Below are 23,689 nucleotides of genomic sequence, written 5' to 3'. Positions count from 1 at the left end.
TTATGACGGGTATTTAGCAGATTCATTGCAAAAAATTATCATCTGTTGATGAAAGCACGGCTGAAAGAAATAGCGATGCAGTCGTTTCTCTGGGTCATGTCAGACTGATAAATAAAAGCTTAGGGTGGAGCACGGCCCTGCCAGGCAAGGATCCTGTCTCCCGCCGTTATCCCTGCGGGCACGGATGCGCACCTGGCCGCTCCCCCGCCGCACCGCGTGTGCGGTTCCTGCGGGCGAGGCTGCTCCGGGGGCCGCTGTGAGCGGCTCGGGGGCGCCGGGGCTGCGGGGGCATCGGCGGGGCTGTGCCGATTGCAGCCACTGCTGCATTCGGGAGCAGCGGCAGGCGAAAGCAGCAGCGGGGACCTTCCCAGCGCATAAAGCGCCAGGATGATTACTGTTCTCTCATGTTGATGGTTTTTTGGAACCGGAGTAGGACTGCTCTGCTGTTATAGAGGAGAAACAACGTTGAGCTGCAGAATGAATTAGTAGCTAACATCACGATTACTCTTAGCTGTTAGCACAAATTGTAGGAGGGGAAAAAAAATGGGAGAGGAAAAAAATCCCTGTTTAATGCTGCCTAGGGAATACCGTGGAATTTAGAACAGATACCGTTGCAGACTAGCAGCATGCCTGACTGCACTTGACTTGAATCACTGGGCAGCAGCCTCGTGTTGTATCATTTAAGGCTGAAGGAAGAACGGCAAAATAGTAATGGATTTGTGTGCAGTGTTCCTGCATAAAAGGAAAGTAGTATGAAGATGGTGGTATGTAATTTGTATTTTATTTTTAAGAAGAATTTAATCCAGGTATGTATGCTCTTTGTGTTTTTGTCTAGTCTACATGTAGTTTTCTGTTTCCTTTGTTTCCTTTGCTTGTTTTCATTCTGAATGTTCCTCCCACTGTTCTTGCAATGCATTGATTTGTAACTGATTTGCTTTCTAATGCTATAATGTTGATGAAACTGTCTGGGCTTCTGGAATTAACACTTCATTAAAAACTGGGGGGGGGGGGTTATTTTGTAAGGCTGGTAACTTCACAGTATAAGTTGAGTAAGGCAGTATGGTGTTTGATTTTTCAATGAGTTGGTACATTTAAATTGATACAAAAATATAAACAAATTAATTACATGAATACACAGTGAAAGTAAGGTATGTTTTGCTTATTTATGTCAGTATTTTTCTCCTAATTTGTGACAGGATTAATAATAAATTGAGCTTTACGGATGCTTATGTATTTCTGGGTCTTGATTAATCTCCAAGATGAACACCCTGCAGATTTCTTTTGAATAGGCAGCTTGCTTAGTCTACACGCTTGATTCTGTTCCACAGCTAAATCTGTGTCTCAGAATACCCTCTACTATGTACCTCCTCCAAGGCACAACCCAAAAACCCACATAACTATTTCATACATTTTTATCCATTTTAGGTACAAGAAGATAAAATTAGTATTTTGCCTTCTGCAATTTCAGAGGCCAATAGTAGCTAAAACTAATTTCTTACTATGAGATCGCTTTAAGAGGAAAAATTATGTAGTTAGAAAAATATGACTATTCTTTAGCCCTCGCCTTTCTTTAGTCCCCTGGCTCCCCTTGCACTTTTTGTCTTACTAGTATTTTCTTTCACCTGACAATTGATTATATGTAATAAGTGAAATAGAACACAAAGCAATGTGCCCTTAAACTAAGGACACTCATAGTTGTCTTATAATGTCTGGTAAAAATGTATTAAAACCACTTAATGCTTATTTGATTGTTCATTAGTCTTAAAATATCTTAAAGCATTCTGTTGCATTTCTAATTTCAATGCAGCCTAGTTAGAAGTAAGATTTTTTTTTTTTTTTAAAACATGTTGATCCAAAAAGGGTTAATATCTCTTACAGTATCTTAATACTGTTGCTAACTCCTGGCTGACAGGAGCTATTATGCCTTAAAAACATTCATTGGTGTAAAATCAATTGCTTTCTGATGTGAAAATAAACTGTCTGTAAAGTTGTAGCTATTTTTCACAGAGAGGGTGATACTATGCTTGTTTCCTGTCGGTGATTATATAAAATAGATGCCTTTATTTAGTATAATACACAACTGTGGTTTGAAAATTGAAATTGTAAGGTTACTTGACACATATGAATGTTCTAAAAGCCAGTGCTAAATCTTACCATCTAAATCAACATAGTGAGAAAAGCAGCAAGAGAGTGCTGTTACGTCTAAAAGCACTAAGAATGAAAAGTAGAATTTAAGGGTAAAGCGTGTTTTGTTCTTCACAAATTCCTTTTGTAAGGGATATAATGATAGAAATTATGATTAGCTATAATCTCAAAGAACTTAATATAGAAAAAAGCCATGATGCAAGATAAATGAGGGTTCTTCCAGTGGAATATACACAACTTGGAGAGTTGTATAAAGGTTTTCTGTCACTATACTGTTTGCTTGATCCTGCAGTGATGTCAGCACAACATTACCATAATGACTATATATTGCTGTGAAAACACTTAGGAATTCTCAGGGCAAGTACTGGGAATCCAGAGTGTTACACAGTAGGAGAAGATTCATAGCTCAGAATATCTCCCAATTCACTAAAGCATCAATGAGAACTGAAAATTCCAAATTTTCCTTTAAGTGTTGTGTTGTGAAAATCTAGGAAGAAGGAAGTAGTATAATAGCTTCTGCCTTGTGAGACCATTACAGCTCTGAAGCGTAAAAATTCTTTGGCACCTAAGAAGGTTGTTACACTGTTTTTGTTTTTCTCATTTGTGTCATTTGCTTAGGTTGGTAGCAGAGGTTCTTGCGTTCAGGTACAGATTAAGTATCACAGTTGTCAGTGTATTAAAGCAAAGACAGAAGAGGGGGTTTTTTTTAATAAAGTCTTTGCAGCAAATTTAGAAATATGTTTAATATCTACCATCCTTATCAGTGAATGTCATTCAGGTGTTAAGCATGATTTCTATCTGTGTGTGCCTACTCATCCTAGTGTATGTTGTTGTCAACAGTGCTTGTAGTCATATGTGCTTGTGGTATTTTTCAAATGCCAATGTCACAGATGATTGCTACCATTTATCAAATGAAAGGCCACTTCATCAAAAACTTTCTTTTTCATAGCTTTTTTTTCCTAAAAGTTTGATGTAACTATTAGTTTACTAGATTTTAGAAAAATATGTAAAATCTTCGTTGCAGAGGAATGGAATCCAGAGGGCTTACTTTGCCCATATAAAGTTGATATCTTACTGTAAACATTTCACTGGGAATTTTTGTAAGTAGTTAGCAAAAAAAATGCCCCCAAACCCTAAAGAAAGAAAAAAATCGAAGCTGCAGAGTGATGTAGTGCACACATGGACACAGAGTTCATGGCAAACCCTGTCCAAGGGAGATTAATTCAAGGCTGTGTGTTGTCCATTCCAAGACACAGGCCAGTACAGTTGGAGGATTAAAATTCTTACCTGAAAGAAAATTGAGAGATTTTTTTAAAAATTATATTTTCGGGCAGAATAACTATTCTGAAAAGTTGCTGAAAGTTTTGAAATGTTACTATTAAAAAAAACTTTGAATGCACTCAGTAGACTATAAATACAGTCTCTGCATATGTTGTGCTCCAGTGTAAATTAAATCACTTGGGTTCCCAGGGTATAATGTTTAAAAGACCCTCTATTAAAACACAGGAAAAACTAGGGACAGAACTGAGATTAAGTCAAAATGTATGTTGATACTTTCTGGTTTTTAGTAGGCACTAAATAGGTTCTGATTATTATATAGTAACTCTTTTATTTATGGTAATCTAAAATAATAGCAAGTTGGTAATAGTCCAATTAAGTTAACATGTCTGGTACTGACTTAGTAATACAGTAATCTCCATATTGTCAGCAAATAACTTTTCCCTCCCCCTGTTTTCCCTTCCTTTTGTAGTCTGCATTTAAATAGAAATGAACAATTTGGTGAAATTTTCTCAGTCTTAGCAGTTTTTGAACTGACAGTATTGGCTAAAATTAAGTTTATAGAGGACAGCATATATCATTTATACAGCTGTAAGAGAGGGAAAAAGTCATAATTACCACCTCGTTTATACACTACAGTGTCTTTTTTTTCTTTTTTTGACTGAAAAAGTCAAGGAAACAACTAGAAACATCAAAGAGAAAAAAGTCAGTGCATTTAGTCAAATAATATTGAAGCTGTGTTCCAAATCATCTTCAGTCTCTTATTCTTGTGTGCACTAGTATATTGAACTGGCCTACATTATCTACTGCTCTTCAAATGGGCCACATTTTACCTTTAGAATCTGTTCTATAGCTTTTTACATCTCAGTGTTAATCTACTGTATTTGACGCATCTCTTCATTTGTTTTTGGTTCTAGTCAAGGCCATTGACCTTTAAGAACAGTTGCTTCAAATACTGCTTTTAATGTTAATACCACACTACAGATGTGTTTCTAAAGAAATAGTCTTCTAAATGCCTCCAACAATCTTATTAGTAGTTCATAAATAATTGAATGCCTTAACAAAACTTCACAGGGAAAAATGCAAATATTACAAAGGTATAGAGAATAGCGTAACTAAAAAAGTAATTATAGAAATTATTGTAAAATAGTGGGGTTTTCTTCAATTCATGTCTGTCTTCAACAGTAATTAAAAAAAAAATAAACAAAACAAAAAAAACCAAAAAACACATCTTTTACAAAAAAAAAAAATCCTCTCTTTTTCCATAGTGGACATAGTAGTAGGGAAGCAGTGAAGATGACTTTTTTCTGCAGAAGAATTGCTCATCCTAGATTTTCTTCTAAGCTAAACCAAAGACAATGTGCTTCTATACATTACAAAGTAGTTTAATTGCAGGTGTTAAACTGTGGAGTTAATTCACTGATGCACCAAGTTCTCTATGATTTTTGGGTTAGATGTTCTAAATCACAATGAGCCAAAATCACGTTTAAGCCTGTGCTGTTTGCATCTGTTATATTTAAACTCCATTAGGTTGTATGCTGACAGAAGAGATACGTAACAGCTATGAATGACCAGTATTACAATATGACTGCTAAATATTTAGATTGTATTCTGTCGTGTACCCCATGAATATATGTGCAGCCTCCTCAGTACAGCAGTAGGCCTTGTGGATTAAAAAATAAGCAGATTGTAGGCTCTTAGGACTGGGGTTTGAAACAGCAGGTTGGTGGTTTTACTTTTTACATTCCCATAAATAGAGAAGGCAACATGTTAAAGGGTGGTTAGATATGTATGAATCACAGGATCCATAAATAAATATCACCAGGTAAATAAGGGGATAGAGTAAACTTTCCAAATCGTTTTGAAGAGCAGTAGGAATCACTTCCTAGCCAAAAGGAGTGAGTGCTGATAGCACTCCACATTCTCCTGTGAATGTTGGGAGGGGCTGATGGGATAGGACAAAGGTCTGCTGGTGTGAAAGCCTGAGGAATTGTTGGAACAAAGAGTAATTACCCAAAAGAGAAAGCAGGTCTCTTTACTGCTCTTGTCCCTGCCGTTGCGAGGGTCTTTGGGCGGGTCATCCGTATAGGTGTAGTCAGTGTTAAGATAAGTGTCGTTTTACCTTAAGAGACTCACCATTTACACAGATTAAAAATGTCAGTAGTTAAGACTAGAAGGAGAATTTAAGAGGAATATAAAGGAGCAGATAAGTGCTCTAAATTAAGCTCGTCTGAATTAGGCCATCTGAGATGATTGTCAGTATAGTGCTCCTGTTGTAGTAAATTAATGAAGCAATGTGGAATGTACACCACACTATGCTTGTCGAAAGGAAGGGAGCAGAGGTTTCACCCAGCAGATGTGAGCTGAGGGCAAGTACACTTATGTCAAGATTAACCTTATTCCCAGGCAAGCATAAGACTAGTAATTAGACTAGTAATAAGACCCTAATAAATAAACCTGTATATCTGAATTCTGTTATTGATTCCTTATGTTCCTGATGGTAAGAGAGCCTCTCCTAGCCTCAGTTTCTGCAGATGCAGGGGTAGACTGTTTACATACTTTTTTATAGGTATATTTGATTAATTAATTTCTGTGGAGCATTTTGCATATCACAAAAGTACGTTGCTGTCTATAGACTCCAGTGCCTATTTTGGCAGTAATACAGAGTGCTATTGCTGCAGATGAAGACTTCTTGGCTTTGTTTTGATTCCCCCTACTGTCTTGGTGTTGAGAACATGAACTGTCATAGGGTATTTTATAGAGAGAAACTGCACTTCAGTCTCATCTTCTTCCCTGCCCCCCTTCCATATACGCAGACCCCTTGTAGTTGATTAATAGTGTGAAGGTTAAGCAAGGCTAAGGTCCTGCCTGGTTCTTGCTTTGCAAGGGGACAGTCTGCATCCACAAAGCTACCCCTGAATGGAGTGAGCTGCTGCTCTGCAGCTTCATTTGCTAGGGTCTGAACAGAAGCTGAGCAGTGATCTAGCTATTCTATTTACACTAAAATTATATTTTTAAGATGATTCACTTTTTTAATAAAAATGCAGGGCTGGATTTGTTAAAATAATTTTTTGAAATGGGGGTCTGGTGTTCAGGTATGTAACTGAAATACACTGTTTGCATTATTTAAAAAGCTATCATTTTTAACTCAGCCCACTCTTCCCTCCTTCTACCTGACACATTCGTTTAGACTTGGAATAAGATCCTTTATACATGATGCTTCCAACTGACATTTTTATTTTGACAATGCTTTGTTGTCAACAGCGTGCTTGAAACTGGTCCAAATTCTGTTCACCATCAAGTTGATCAACAAAACTGTTTTCAGACTTGCTGTGGGTAAAAAGTTGATGGAAGTGTCATTTTGTCCTTTCTTTCTAGAAGAACCCTATTAAGAGTTTATTTTTTAGTCTCGCAATCCATATCACTTTCCAATTTCCTGTTCTATTGCCATCTAGCACAAAGTCCATACCTCAGTGCTGTAACACTTCGACATGATTCCGTATGCTTAGACTGGCTTAACCCAGTGATGTTGAACTTTATTATATAAATTGTTTCAATTCAATAAACAAAGTGAGAATTTAAAAATTGAGGTCATAATGGTTTATTGTGAAACCTGGATAAAACTAGAAAATCTCCGAATGACAACTTGCAGCTCATTCAAATAATTGACTTAGTTCTATGTCCTTCTTAAAAGACTGTTCCTTATCTTATGGAGTTTTAACCTTACGTTGATTTAAAATGTTAAGAACAACCTATGCAAGCCTTTACAAGAAGTGGATGAGACCTGTAATGACTCAAACTTGATTCCATGTGTAGACATACAATTGTAGAAAATGACTTTTTGACAGAGCTTCAAACTGATTAACAGATCATATGACTAATACAGCTGAGATGGAATAGAACTCGCATGAGAGAACATAAATCTGCTCCATTTAGCAGATCTCCCTGTGTTTGTAACAGTACAGCTTTTAATTCACTATGGCATTGTCAGAAACTGGGTTTAAATAAATTCAGTGCTGAATGTTCAGCTATTTGTAATACTTTCGATTATCTCAGATAAAAAGCATTGGTTAGACACTGAATAAAACACACACACATATATATGTATGTATATGTATATGGCTTGCTATGAAATCAAGCTTCTTCTACAGAGAAGCATTAAACCTTATTTAAAGTGAATGGAAACGTTCCAAATTCCAGTGATAACTTCATTATTTCTTGATGGTTTTTAGGCTGAGACAGGAAACAAGCCTTCTGGCTTGTTTATACATTCTTGATTTGAAGTCATTTGAAGAATGTCCAAGTCATCTAAGTGAAGTTTATGTAAGAGGGAATTTAAAATTCTGTGGCTGTGTGGGCAGAGGGGGTAGGCAGTCACACTTCAAATCTTGTTCAATAAATGGTTACAAACATTCAGTGTAAGAGCTGAATGGTTAACAAGTGTTTCTACATCTAGAAACATGCTTTTGACATTGAAAAGTGTCCCAGGATGGTTCCTTTCTCTCCTAACGATACGTGAAAACAAGGCAGCCTTGGCTCTAGTGAAAACTTTTCAATATTCTGAGAGATGTCATTTGCATTCCTTGAAAATTGCATGCAGTCTCATTGAGCATTCTTTTGCTTCCAAACGTTGCTTGCTCTTAATTCACGCTTAATACTCTGACTTTATGTATAAGCCTACAAGAAAAAGAAGTGGCAAGGACTATGCTGATGTATATGTGTTAAAAATGTGATTCATGTCCCACAGATATTTCACCTTTTTATAAAATAATAAATAGCCACTTTGGGAAGACTGAAGGATGTTTTCTATTCTTCTGCTCACTCTGCATCCCAATTTAGTTATATCTGGAAAAGAAATGAGTCTGTTTACATCCTCTTTTCCAGGATTCCAGAAGCCAACCAGGCTTTTAACAGCTTTGCTTGTGCTCTATGCAGCACAGTGCATTTGCTGCTGCAGTATGAATCAGGGGTTAGTGTTCATTATTTACCATTTCATATGTGCATATATGTAATGAATAAATATATGGAGTATAATAGTAAGCTCAATGAAAACAAACTATGCAATGCAAAGACCAGATCTGGAGGTGTGTGAGTGGACCATAATGTTTCATACAGTGCCAGGCTGTTTGCAGACAAGGACAGTTCATGTTCTCTACTCCTCTTAAGACACCACAGAGCAATTTTTAACCCTTTATATACCCTGTATCTAAACAGACTTCTTATTCTGCCAAAGAATTTTTAGCTGCTTTAGAAACCTTCTTCTTGACTGGATTTTTCAGAGCTGGTTGCCTTGTTTTTATTCTGCAGCTATGAAACTGGGAGGTGAATGATATGCTGTACAAAAAAAGTACATTTACATGCTTAAAATTTATTGACTACATTTCTAATGGAATACAAACTTTTGTTTTATGGAACAGAAGCTTCCAGATACCTCATGAAATCTTCCTAGACTTCTTCTAGATCAGATGGTTTTCCTGTTGTAATGGCACCTGTTTCTGTCCTGTGACTTGTAAATCATGTTTCTTTCTCTGTTTTTTTTCTGTGACCGTAGCGATGTTAAATTTAATAACCTGGATGAGAATTTCCATCAGTTGTCATTATTTTCTCTTATTTTCTATGCGTTGTTTTCTTTTTACTTCTTAAAGAGGAGAAACCATGAAGATAAGCCCACTTTTGAGTCCTGGCTTATCATAGCACGTTAAAGTCTGGTATTAAAGCACTTACTTCACAAACCATAGTTATGTGCATAATTCAGTCTTAAGATAGAACAGTACTTCGTGGATACAATACTCACTTGTTGTACCTGAATCCTACCTTGCTCCAAATGACAAAGCAAGAGAGAACTTTCTACTTCTGTTTTACTAGCTAGTAACCATTTGTTACTCTGTCAGGTTTTTTGATCACTGCCATATATCATATGGATCTAAATTGTAATGCCAGTACTCTGCAAGAAAGCAGAGAACATTTAAACTGAATATTTATGTTGAAGTCAGAGAATTAAACTGAATGAAGAAGCCTGGAAATAAGTTTAGCTTGTTAATTGTTGTTAAAAATATTTGCCTACAACTGTTTTCTGCTTCAATTATTCATGAAACTGTCTATTCAGAAAATATTTCTATTCAGAAAAGTTGAAACATCATAAGTATTATTGAATGATAAGTTTGCTTGGCAGCCATTGTAATATCATTCCCTCCTTTTTAGACACTTCAAGAAGCCATGTGCAACAGAATGACATTTTGCAAGACGTACAAAACCTCTTCAGGATTTTGTTTTGAATAAGCAGATGTGTGATTTTTTGTTTTGTACTTTTCTGTCACGTTATTCCAGAACATCAGTAGTTTATGTGGCTATAGTCTTCATTGAAACATTTGCTGATGATCCTTTTGGAGATACAAATACTTTTCTGGATCAAAAATTGTGTTTTGTGGAAACAGCTTAAAGTAAATTACACTCCATGGTTTCTGCCCTCCTCAAGAGCCTGATCTTATCTTACATATATAAGATTTGCAAAGGAATGTTTACAAAGAAATCGGGAAATAGTACAAAAAGGAAAGAGAATTGTCAGAGCAAAAAGGAACAAGACTTAACTCAGATTGGACAAACAAAAAATCCAAAATTTTCAAATACTTTAAAAAGTACTGTTAAAAAGATTGCCAAGTGCCCATCTGCTCGCAACTTATCAACTGAAGAAGAGGAAAGCAATAAAGAATTTTCACTTTCTCCAACGTTCAGTTACAGAGTTGCTATTGCCAATGGACTGCAAAGGCACATTTTTGTAGCAAACACTAATAATGAAGATATAGTTCCAGACCTGTCTTCAAATGATAGCTCATGTTCTGAGTCCTTAAGTGAAGTAAAAACTAATAGCAAGAAAAGCGAATACTTATCCCACACAATGCCTGTGAGACGCAACAGGAAAAGCTTAAGCAGCCTCGCAGCCTCTGATGGAAGTTCAGATGGAGAACGCACTTTACACACACTGAAGCTGGGAGCCTTACGAAAACTGAGGAAATGGAAAAAGAGCCAAGAATGTGTCTCATCAGACTCAGAGCTAAGTTCATGGAAGAAAACATGGGGATTAAGAAGTAAATCTCTAGACAGAACTGGCCGTCACCAGAAATCAAATACTCTTGAACCTGGCTTTAGTTCAACAGGTTGTATTAGCCAAACCCATGATGTTATGGAAATGATCTTTAAAGAGCTTCAGGGAATAAGTCAAATTGAAACAGAACTCTCTGAACTAAGAGGGCATGTTAATGCTCTGAAACAATCAATTGATGAAATTTCTAGTAGTGTAGAAGTTGTGCAAAATGAAATTGAACAATTGCGAACTGGATTTGTGCAGTCCAGAAGAGAAACTCGGGACATACATGACTACATTAAGCAGATAGGCCATCCAGGAAACAAAGCAAGTCTTAGGTTTCTAAATGTGCCTGAAGAGCGGCTTGAAAAAGCTGAAAGCACAGTTTACAAAATATTAATGGAAAAAATGGGGTTCTCAGAGGCACAAAGCACTATTAAAATTGAGTTTGCCCAAAGGCTGGGGCAGCAAAGAGACTGTCCAAATGCAAAGCCAAGACCCATTCTTGCTTACTTTGAGTCATCACAACAGAGAGATTTGATTTTAAAAAAGTCTTATAAACTTAAGGGAACTGGCATTGGAATTTCTACAGATATATTTTCCAATGAAATAAAAGACAAAAAAGAAAGAGGACTGCCTTCTTCTCAGACATATGAAAGCATGGATATGAAACTTTTAACTGTGGAGACAAAATCTAAAGTGCATGACTGGGAGTCACCTGACAGTGATAAAGACTTGGAATCAGATATAAATAAGAACAGTTATGCAAAGATATCTAAATCAGCACATCAAATAAAAACAAGCACTACAAAGGGGACTGCTGAGTCCCCAAACACTAAAGACCTTGACAGAACTGCTGACCATAGCACCTTTTCACACAGAAGAAGTTATGACAGTCAGTCACCAGAGTTTGACACTATGGAAAAACAGTCAAAGACCTATTATTCAGATGTGACTCCTTTATGGCATTTACAGAATGACTTTGCAACACCAAAGCTTAGCCGTTCAGAATCAGATTTCTCAAAATTGTGTCAGTCTTACTCTGAGGATTTTTCAGAAAACCAGTACTTTAGCAGAACAAATGGCAGTTCACTGTTGTCCTCCTCTGATCGGGAACTTTGGCAACGAAGGCAAGATGATTCTCTAAACTGGTATGGCAGTTCCCAGGAACAGACTTTTGCCCAAGACATGCAGCAGTATCCAGAGCAAAATGAAGCAGGGAACATAGAAACTGTTGGTAGTGGAGTAAGCAATGGAATAATCTGTGTACCTGGAGACATAAACCAGTATGATGATAGTCAGCTTTCTTTACAGGATGATCTTTCCCCGTGGAAAAACTGGAATCAGTTGGAACAAGGGGCAGATTTGGGCCTAGACTCATCCACACAGGAAGTTTTTGTGTATGATATGAGCAGCCCTTCAGACCAACAGAGAAATTTTGGAAAGGGCCAAAGTTCTGACCCCCAGTATGATACTGAAAGCTATGATTTCACTCTAGATGGTACTTCTCCATCATGTCCAGGGCTTGATAGTGAAACACAAAGTCAGTGGACTGGTCAATATGATGATTATCAGGAAACAAATTCTATCTCCTCTTATCAGAATCAAAACAGGTTGTCTATGATGTACCGAAGTCAAAGTGAACTACCAAGTGATGACTCAGAGGAAACCGCCCCTAAATCATGGCATAGCCGATTAAGCATAGATCTTTCTGATAAGACTTTCAGCTTTCCTAAGTTTGGATCTACACTTCAGCGTGCTAAGTCAGCTTTAGAAGTAGTCTGGAATAAAAGTACGCAGAGTTTAAGTGGGTATGAAGACAGTGGATCATCTTTTATGGGAAGGTTTAGAACTTTATCTCAGTCTACTGCAAATGAGTCAAGTACAACACTTGATTCTGATGTTTATGCTGAGCCTTATTGCTACAAAGCAGAGTATGAGGAAGACTTAATTGAACCATCTGGTGAGAATGAAACAGACTATGTAGAAGTAATGGAACAAGTCCTTGCTAAACTAGAAAATAGAACTAATAGTAGTGAAACTAGTGAGCAGGTCCAAGAGTATGAACTGGACCAGTCTTTGTATGAAACTCCATATGCAATGCTACCAGAGGAGCAATATGACACACAGTTTGACAGTGTGATCAGTGAACAGATATTGGAAGTTGAAAGTGACATGGCTCCTGAAGTAGAAATAAGGGAAGATGAAAATCAGAATGTCCCAGAGCTGATTACTGAAGTTACTGAAATTCCAAAGAAAAAAAGAATACGACCATCATTTAAAGAAGCTGCTTTAAAAGCATACAAGAAACAAATGAATGATTTGGAGGAGAAGATCCTTGCTGGAGGTAATAGTATTTTAATACTGTCTTTTAAGTAAAACATTGTTCTCCCTAGAGTTGGACATTAATTTTTGTATAGTACCTTATCTTGCTCCCATTGAATTCAGTAGAAAAAATTCTGCTTATGTCTGGTTTTGTTTAGAGGGTGAAATAGTTCCACAGAAATCAAAAGGTTAAATTTCACAGGTTTGCTTTGAAACAGTTTTCTGAATATGTTTAGTCAGACATGCTTGTAAGTACCTGTATTTCTTTGAATTCCAGTAACTTGAAAATTAAATTTCACAAGGTTTGAGTCTTAAAAAAAGAACTAAATAGTACGCTGTTCTTGGTTTTCTCATAGTTTTGTAAATATTTACAGGAGTCATACAGAGTGTTCAGATATTACAGTCTTGCTTTCCTTACCAGTTTTCAAGTCATGGTTGGTTCTATACTCATCCTGATGAGCAGTGTTCTCCATTCCCTATGCAACCTGTACTTACAAGAGTGCAAGTCTGAACTGATTTTATGTCAGTTCTTATTTTGATTCTGTCCTTATTTGTACTCCCAGTAAGCTCTCAGAGAAGTAGTCAGTCCCCAAAACGGGGTGAGAAGGGTCGAGGGTGTGGAAGAAAAACAAGAGTGTAAATGGTAGCATCCATGTATGAAGAAGCTTTAGTAAGGAACTAAATTCACAGAGGTGTTGATGCTGATTTATTCATGATTTTTATCTGTTGTATTATCAGACTTCAAAGCAGACAGTCATATATATAACTTTAATACCTCTAGTAATATACAGATATGGTGATATTCAATGTAAACATTCACTGTAATGCTAATAACATTGGTTATAATATTGTACATTTAATTGGGAGCATCATAATGACTGTAGCTAGCCAGATGGTAATTGTCACCTTGACTGAATATTTCCTTTATCTGCCTTGGAAAAATAATCATCTAATACATTCATTTTAAAGATGAAAAACTGTGCCTTTAGCCAAAGGTTGTATTCATTAGTAAGGAGCTTGAGGTGTACTATAGCATTTCTTTTGTACGTGATCAGCTACTTTTACAATAAATATATAGCCATCTTGAAAGTGTGTTACAAAAGCATTTAAATATTGATAGTTGTAGAGTTTACTTTGAAGTCTGTTTTTTTATTTAAATAATGACACTCAATTGTATGCTTGTATTTTGCAGGTAATTTTCCACAGTACTGTTAGATACTAGATGGTGTGTATATGAAGGAACAGCTATCAATAAATAGTACTTTCATGACTTTTTTCTGATTTTATGAGGTACGAGAGAGGGGAACCACATTCCTTTTACCTAGTCATTGTACAGTAATATAATGCTCTGAGGACTTAATTAAAGAAAGCACACAAGGAAGACCCAAAATTTTGAGACCCAAATTGATTCCACTATTTGAAGTGTGTGCATTTGTGTGCATTGGTAGATAACACGTTGTTAGAAAACGAGAACTAACTTTGATGCATTCCAAGCAGTTGCTTCTAGAAATTAAATGTATGTTCTTCTTTTAACCCAGCAAGAGAAAGACTTCTTTTAGTCTCTTAATCTATTGATGTTTTGTCTTCTGAGTAGCTGAAACATTTCTTATATCTACAGAGAATTCATCGGACACCAAGACCAATTTATGAAAATGTATTATTGGTGTAGTCTATGGGGCAGAGTGTCTGCATGGTTATGAGACGTCGTACTAGGACTTCCACTTTTGTTTCCACAGAATAATATAGACTGCTATAAAAGAGAAGGGAAATAAAGGAGAACGGGAATACAGCAGGAAGTTAAGGGGAATTTACAAATGAACCACTACAGCACACTGCTGCTCAGCTTATTCTGAGAACAGTGTGCATTCACTCTTGAGTAACAGTTCTGCTTCCTCTTTCCACTGTGTTTTCCATGCCATCAAGGAAGACGTGTGTTTCAGTCAGGGATTCTGCCTCAGCAATCACCAACTGGTTTGTTACAAAGGAATCTTCAGGTCCTGTAGCACACCTAGCAATACCTATTAGCAAAACAGTCTTTCGTGTTTTTATATCTAATGGATGAATATGATATTCTTACCTTGAGATCTGCAGAACACTTAACAGTTCTTCAGAATTTAAAACTTGCAAAATACATTTTCTAGCTGGAGTAGTCTACTCAAAGAATATATTACCTGAAAACTATTTCTGCTGAGTGACATGTAGTATTATTGGAGCCATATCTTTATTTTAATTTCCACTTACTCTCAGTGAGCTGGATAATGGATACTACAGACAGTCTATTCACAGATAATGAAATCCACAGATGGAATGTCTGTCCTTGGAGATAGTCAAAATCCATCTGGACATAGTCCTGGGCAATCTGCTCTGGGTGGCCTGATTTGAGCAGGGTTCTTAGACAAAGCCTCCAGAGTTCCCTTCCAGTCTCAGCTCTCTTCTGTGATGCAGAAATGCATTTTTGAATACTTTGTATGCAACCTTTGAAGACGGATATCTTCTTAGTGTTAGTTTGTCTGCTAAGACAAAACACCTTCTACTTCTGTTTATTATTTGAATGGCACATAGTCTAGGAAAAAAATATTTTGTAAATAAGTTCTTAAAGGAGTTCTATAAAACTCAAAAAACATATTTTGTAGCTTCTCTGCTTTGGCAACCTGCCTCCTCTTCTTTGTGTGTAATTAGGCATGTCCAGAGAATACTTACCTTATCATTTAAGCAAATAGTAGTTCAAGGTATTCTATCTTCATTTTAATATTTGCAGAAGCAATAATAATTTTTTTTTAAAGTGACTAATAGCTGTTCTAGGGATTACATGACTTTTATGAATTTTTTTTGGTTTTTTCCCTCTCTTATCCCTGTAACTGATTCACAGTCAACTTCTGATTTCTTACTTTCGGATGGAAAAGTACTAGAAAGAGAACAAGTTCTTTGAATTAGTCTTAATTATATAACCAAAACAACCTATTCTTTAATTAATTGTTTCATCCCTCCATGTAAGCAGGAGCAGGTAGACAACAATCTGTCTAAGCAGAGATATAATTATATAATACAGCAGTGTTAGTTCTCCACTTTAATACAAAAGAAGGGTTGAGAATATGACTTTCATTCTAGTAAGGCATCAGGTAAGGTCAATAAATCTTCGGTACATAAATAATTTATTAGTGCACAAGAAGCTCATAAGATAGTCCTATTCTCTGTCACTAGCTGGAGGGAAAAATACACTCTGGGCTGATTGCTTATGTATTATTTATTACAAAATGTTTTTGGAGACATACTGGAATGACTAGGTTATGTGAATAAGAGGAGACATGAACAGTACATGAGTAATCCTCAGATTTAAAGTTCTGTAAGGATATAGAGACATCGTGAGGATGTGTGTATATTAAAGGAGGGATTGACGGCTTGAAAAAACTCAAAGAAATGCTAACCAGTTGTTGGTTTCTTTGTACACTGTAATTGAGAATGACTTACACTTTTATTCATTGTTCTAGTCCTCACTTGTTATTTTCTAGCTTTCTTTTTCCCTACTGTCTTCTTCCATTCCATCCCTATCTTATCTTTTACAGGTGCCTTAGCATAAGCACAGTTTTCTGTCCTGGTGAAACTAAGCCTCTGGGAAAGATTCCAGAGTTACATGCACTCTTCTGAGTTGCTTTTATTGATAACATAAACTCTTTCTATGGATAGTAGCTTGAGCAGTAGCTTCTTGATCCAGTTGTTGAAGATCTTGGTCATCATTTAATATGCTAGATTTTAAAAATCATTCAGATTTTCAAATGTCTTTGGTCTGAATTTTCAGGCAAAGACTAACCTGTAGATTGTTAATGATGTCAAGATGGGTGAACTCATCTAATTTATACACATGTGCAGTGTATAAGGGCACAGGGATTGGATTTGCCTCTTTAACAGTGGAGGGAAGTGTTTCTATTGTTGTCTAGGAAGGATTTGTATTATGCTTTGTGGTGTCTGACTTAGACAACTTAGAACTTAGAGATGAATGTGAATCTTATTTTGTTTATGCTAACATCTGAAACCAAAGGAACCAGTAATGTATTACCTCACTGCCCTGGTGGTATGGTCATTGGGTTCCATGTTAAGAAAAGCTACCAGTAAAATAAGTAAGCTTATTTCAATGCATATTTCAATCTATGACTATTCAAACTATGGGTTTTTTGAAATAAGTAGATATTTTCTTATTTGGACAGCTTCTCTGGCCTTTTTATAAAAACTGTTTGCTGGAATTGCCTGGGTCAGCTGTATTTTCTAAAAGAGTAAAGGCTTTAGAAGTTAACCTAACCTTGTCTTGTGGTACTCGGACTTTTTTTTCCTATGTCTTGCCTCCATCGTGTTTGGTTTTAATACATAGGTGCACAGTTACCTGTAACTAATAGCTTTGATAAAAGCATTGTAGTGCTTTTGTTATGTGAATGTAAGCCTTGGATTTGGACTTGAAATGATCAGTGCTGTGGGCCAGATGAAAATCAATTGCTCTGGTACTGTTTAGTAAATTAATCAGTCATTCTATAGCCGTTCAGGTGGAAATAGGATAAATAAAAACCTTACCTTGGTCATGAAAATTCATTACTTGCTGGTGGTGACTGTAATGGAGAAATAAAAAGCCTGTTAGAAGTTAAATTGGTTTTTTATATTAAAGAGTTCTTCTGCATGCAATCTACATTAACTGTGTTGGGAGGTGGGCTTTAAGAAAGGACCACTGTTTGTACAAAGAGGAATTAAAAGTAAGTATATATCCCATTTTATTTCTTAATTGTTTGAGGTAACTACACTGACTGATTAAAATAGGGTGAGTTGCATTTGGGGTTGTTTGGGGGGAGTTTCCATAAAAATAAAGTTCCTTCTCAGACTGCTGGTGCAAACTGGGGAAGGGAAGGATTTACTAGACAGATGGTAGAATTTTAGTTTAGTGTTAACAATACTGAAGCAATTAATAAAGATAGAACATGAATATTTGCATCTATTATGCCAAACTGAGATGCCTATTCTTTCACTGACCACTACTAACAGCTATGCCAGTCAGTCTTGTTCATAAGATACTGTAAAAGAGATTGTTGGTAAGTCATCTTTTGCCTTTTTTAATCAATCTGCTTTTGTTACAGTGAAAGTTACAGTCATGTTTTGGGAATTCTTTGAAATGTAATCTCATTCTATTCTCATTACACCTTATTTCTTCAAGTATTTGGTTGTTAATAATTAAATATAAAGTTCAGGTTTTTCTTATCCTTTAACATATGATATTGGTGTTGTGGCACTAATGAAAGCTTAGGCATAATTTAATCTGTCTTGACCTAATGCAGCTTTAAGTTCATATGGTATGGACACACTTTATACAGTTAAGGTGTACATTACTGTAAACCCAGATTCCCCAGAATCGCCCCAAAAAGGCTTGAAGCTGAGTTGTGGCCACACTTTCAAGTTTCCTGTAAGTTTAGCATGAGCTTGTTCAAAGTAAGGAATGAAACTTCTTTATGTGATCTCTTTGAGATGCTTTCCCTGCACTCAGCCCAATGGCATTTTGCATCTTTCTAATCTCAGGTAGAGTCTGATGGGGTAAAAAAGTGAATGAATGAGCATACTGCAATTATTCTTTGCATCATTGGGTAAGAATAGCCCAGGCAGAAACACTTATAGTTAATAAGAGGTAACAGCTGTACCAAGCCCCAAGATTTTCTGTTCTGTTTCACAGCATTGGAGCTGCAGTATTCAGTGACACAAGGTTTTGTTTGGTTTTCCCACATCTTATTTATTTATGGTTTGTTTGGGTTATTTTCACAAGAGTGATAAATTACTTCATTAATATAAGGACTGATTGTGTATTCCATGTGGCTGATACAATTAATCTGCAATGCTTAAGGAAAATGAATATATATCCACCTAATGTATCATCTATAAAGAGATGGATTTGGGGAAAAAATACTTTTAACAGACCGTGATTAATCTATTGCTCTTCTCTTCATATGTAAATAAGGTAAACAGGCAGATTCCCGAGTTTTCATCAGTGTAAATTCCTTTCTTTGGTCACATCAGGTGGTCACAGTGGAACAGATGTATTGTGCAAGCAGGCTGGGGAAGAAATGGTGATTCTTGGTATACATTTTAATAAATGTGTGGTACTGAGGAAACAAGATTACTGCAAGTTAAGGAATTTATTTTGGTGCTGTATTTGGAATGATAATGAGCCACAGGAATTTAATAATCCAGTTTTTTCAACTGTCTTTGCTTTCTTTCTCAACACCATGTTTGTGTCTGTCTTTTGGTCAGGTAAACAAAATGATAGGTGTCTTTAACTTTTTTTTTTTGGGGGGGGGGTGGTGCAATAATAAGCTGTAGTTGTGCAGGCTGGGGGGGGGGGGGGACACACAAAATATATTTTCAGATGATGTTGGTAGAAACTGACAAATACGATATATTCCTGCACCCAAACTGGTTAGCCAAAATTCTAGAATATCCTTTTTCACATATGTATGTGTGCACTCTGAAAATCCTCCACTAATATTACAGAAGGTTTGTACTAATGACACTAATAATGTTCTAAAGAATTATTAACCACTCTGTGAATTCTGTCAGGATTGTGCTGATGAACCAACGCGTATTGATTTGACTGAGCTGAGCTTCCTATGTTTGTTTCATGCACAAGAGAGTGTATGCATTATTTTCTTGCTACTTGTTTCGCGGGAGGCAGGCGTAAGTCTTGATACCCTTCCCTTCCCGTTTCTCTTCTGTCCTTTGGTGGAGAAAAGACTTAAAACAGAAAATGGCAGTTTGTCCATCTTGAGATTAATAGATTAGTAGAAAGGTTGCTTTTGAAAAATTATGGGAGGAAATCTAATCAGCTAGTGATAAAGATGATACATGCATCTTTTGTCTGTGAAGAAAAAGCAAGTAGTTACATTCACCACCTACTCTGAAGTTGGGACTTTGGTAAAGGATACTCTCTATCAGTTGCTTGCTACACATTCAATCTGTACTTTTTATCCACAGATTAAATGAGTGAAAGAATGATCTAAAAACCTGTTTAATATATCTTCCAGGAAGCATAATAATGTTCTTTTGGCTTTTTGTGTTTTAATTCTGTAGTTACAGCATTCATTCTTACCAGAAAATCTTAGATTATAATACTGCATCTCTTTGTAAATGGGATAGTAACCAAATAGATTGACGATCAACAGTTTAATTTAGCATAGTAACTCCTGCTAAATCAGTGTGCATTACGTCAGGGAAATGTGTGTCACAACTACATTTGTGTAACACTCTCAGATTCAAAAAATTCTACTGTTATCAGATGCCCTTTCCTAGAATAGCTACACCTATTCTTTAATCCTAAGAAACTAAATAAACCAACCAGGCCAACAAACCCACACAAAACCCCAAGAAAAACCAAAAAACCCAATCAAACAACAAACCAAAAGGAACCACAACAAACCAAAAACCCCCTGATATCCTTAATCAGGAAGGTTTAGCAGAAGTCCGTATTTTGGCTGTTTAATAAAAACAAGTAGACAAAAACCCCAACAAAGCAGACCATCCCAAGCCTCTTCTGTTTAGAGAATGACTTCTGTTTTTAGGAAAAGTGATCTGTTAGAACTGCTAGTTTCCTTTGTAAAAGAAGAAAGTCTCTGCTACTCCTTATGAAAACAGAAGACTATTTAACACTATTTTCACTGACCTTAGAATTAATGTTGATTGATAAATATTCATGCAGTTTGTCTGCTCTTTTTGTCCTTAAGCAGATTTACAGCTGCTAGAGCTAAGAGGAAAGCTGACCATGAATGTCAGTTCCAAGGGTTTTTTATACTGGTTTTGCTGGGAAAATGAACACAATGTTGTACCATCAAGATTAAAAAATATTTTTTATTTTCAAAATATTTAAGCATTTTCTTTAGATCGTTGTGTTTTAGAAGTAGAAATACTACTGCATAATTTTTGAATGCAGCTTCAGAATAAAAGGAATCTTGTTAAAGCATCAGGCTGAAAAAATATCTAGACATGCACTTAAAAATGTAATGACTTGGCAAACATGAGTTCATAAATAGGCTCAAGTCTTCCTCTGGTGTATTGGTGAAGTAGATATTACAAGAGAGCGTGAAAGAGATTCTCTGTTTTGCTGCCAAAGGGAAATTCTGACTACTTTCATGGGGCAGGTACCAGATTTTTCCCTTGTGCACATTTTCCAGGTGATCAGTGGAACACCTAGACAATTGTCTCCCAGGAACTTTAATAGGAGGAAATACCTGAAATCTCTCCAGTTATTGCTGATGTAAAATTATTGTTGATACTGATAGAACTTTGTTAACTATGAGGATTGTTTCCTTGAGGAGTTGAGAGTATTCTTAAGATAGCTTTCAAGATCAGACGTTTTAGTAAAATTGAAAATCAAGACTTATGTTGCTGATAGAGCCATTTAAAAATGTCTTGGATGCTGTGATGAAGAATGTGGTGTTAAAGAGACAAGGACACAAGTTAGCTAGAAAAAAATAAAACCACAGAAAATACTGTAATCTGTTTTCTCTAAATAAGCAGTGGCAAAGAACAATCTGCTGACTGACACTCAAGTAGCTTCTCTGGAGTAGATTATTGGAACAGCAGGGAGTGATTTGTCAGTGCTGTCACAGACCCATAATCTATGTATAGCTCTGGGTATCACCAGTGCATCTGCAGCCTCACCAAAGGAATTCTTGTCCTTCAGCTGCATACATACCAAGATGGAATAAGGACAGACAGATGTGAGGGATGTACTATTATTGAATGTAAAAATAAACCAGGAGAGAAGAATATTTATAAAATGGATGAGTATAAACTAAAGCACTTTTTAATCTTCTCCTGTAGGTCTCCCTGTTTCATTTCGCACAAACAGGACGGAGCTGATGCTCCTCTGCATCCATAAGGCAAGGAGGGTACTGCAAACATAAAGTAGTGGAATTTTCCTTGAGAACTTTAAAAGGCATGTTGGGTGAAATTTTCTTTTCAAAAAAGCCATAAAAGTAAAGGACAGGGAGACATGCCTTTTTCTATTACCTATAAAAAGGGATTGAGGAATTCAGAAGGATTTATGCATGTCCTATCAAGCAAAAAAACTCCCACAGTACCAAAAGTCATCCTTTGAATTCCAGCATACCAGTCTATAGCTCTTAACATCTGTGTCTCTCTTTGGTGTTTAGGCATAATTATTCCAACTTATTATTTTAAGCAGTCAAAACAAACTGTAATTTGATCTTGACTTTACCTGTAGCATAAAAGATAACAGTAAATAAACATTCTTTAATGTTTTAATGCTAACCATATTATTTCAAGTCTTTTTCTTCTCTTGTATCTGGTAAGCCAGTTTGCTTATCAACAGAAGACAATCTGATATCTTTGTGTTATCTGAGTAAGTGATATTGGCTTGATGTCATCTTTTTATTTTGTATGTGATTATACGTTGACTCTTTTTTTTCTTCCACTGCTGTGAATCTTGAAATTCGTTTGGCTTATCTAAATATTTTAGCCTCCTAATTTGGGGGTTCTGAAGATAATGTTTTGAAGAGGAAACAACTCCCCAGGAGAACAAACAACTTCTTACCAACAGCAGCTCTGAATATCATACCCTGTGAAATATGTGACTGTTGCCCAGACACTACATTCTGATCCTTTGCTCCTGATCCTAGGTGTCCATGTTATTCTTGCTCTTTAACAGTAGTATGTTTATATGACTTACGGGTGTGCCACCATTAGCATTTTATTTTACAACAGGGATACACTTTTGAAGCAAATCTCTGTCTTCCCAATTCACCCCATTTAGTTTGATCGCTGGAATGGCTGAGTGGGATCTGTGTTTTAGTGATGCAACCAAGCCAGATGTTCTCAGCAGCTAATGGGCTTTCAGTCATCAGGGCCAAAAATAGAACTGGTATGAAGTAAATTCCCCCGAAACATTTTTGCTGTGAGCACTTGTGTCTTCATCACCAACTGCTTTGACCTTCTGATCTGCTCTTCTGGCACTCAGCTATTTGCTGTTGCACCGTGTTCTTTGTGGCCCAAGGTGGACAGCAGCTCACCCCCCTGTCCCAGACTGCCATTGAATATTCCTGCCCTGCTGTCACTTCTGTCTATGCTCTCAGGATAAACCAGCTTGCATGTCTCAGTGCAATCCTCATGTTCAATGCAAGAATTAAGGAACATGTTGTTATTTGTTAGAGTTCAGAGGAAATACTCTCACATTTGTTGTCAAACCAAGGGGCTGTTTGCTTGGATTTCTTTGGAAGTAATACAGCTGGACTTCAGCTTGCAGCTCAGACCATGATGCAGTGATCCAAGTCAAACACTTCATGGCATTGTTACCTGTGTGATGCAGAAAGATTTGCAATAATCAATTATCCGTTTGCTTTCACAGCAAATAATTGATTAATTACTTGGTTGCATGTACTGCTATTATATGTATTGAGGGAGATAAAATGCTTTTTCGTCCCTTTTGGATAACATATGCCTTATCATTTTAGTGCTTTCTGGGGTCAGAAGAGAGTGCTTAAAATGCACACTGTCTTCCTACCATCATCCTGACAAGCCAGAGACTGTCCAGAGACCCCAGTCTTCAAGAGGGTGGTAGTTTTTTGAGCCCACCACATTCTGTAATCAAATAGTTCTCTTGACAGTCAATAACTTACCCTTTTGGAGATGAGTTCTAGAATTTGCTAGAAGTATCTACTAGGTGTTGAAAAACAATAGAAAACAAAGTCATTAGAAGTCTCATGGGACTCAGTTTCTAAACACTGGAGATGTTTTTAAAGCATGTCCTTTTGTTGCAGATTTGCAGACCACTTTATTAATAGAGACCCAAATAGAGACAGTTTTCATCTTCACCAAACTGAC

General features: G+C 36.5%; 1 protein-coding gene across 7 annotated transcripts in view; it reads left to right on the top strand.

Annotated features, from left to right (window-relative positions):
* Positions 1-298: 298 nt before the first annotated feature.
* UNC13C (unc-13 homolog C) overlaps positions 299-23,689 on the top strand; it is a 137,377-nt gene continuing 113,986 nt past the window's right edge. For 4 of the 7 annotated variants that reach the window (XM_042039281.1, XM_042039279.1, XM_042039280.1 and 1 more), the window contains exons 1-2: positions 307-806; positions 9,625-12,851. In XM_042039281.1, coding sequence (XP_041895215.1) covers positions 9,878-12,851 — 2,974 coding nt within the window. In that variant the 5' untranslated portion in view covers positions 307-806; positions 9,625-9,877. Of the gene's footprint in view, positions 807-8,698; positions 12,852-23,689 lie in introns of those variants that run through there. The other 3 variants (XM_042039284.1, XM_042039283.1, XM_042039278.1) reach the window with 3 other exon arrangements.

This window comes from Corvus kubaryi, unplaced genomic scaffold (genome assembly GCF_017639235.1).
Source record: "Corvus kubaryi isolate FWS band 111438036 unplaced genomic scaffold, C.kubaryi_AGA036_p1.0 37394, whole genome shotgun sequence".
NCBI classification, from domain to species: Eukaryota; Metazoa; Chordata; class Aves; order Passeriformes; family Corvidae; genus Corvus; species Corvus kubaryi.
This window is presented reverse-complemented; position numbering and strand designations above follow the sequence as displayed.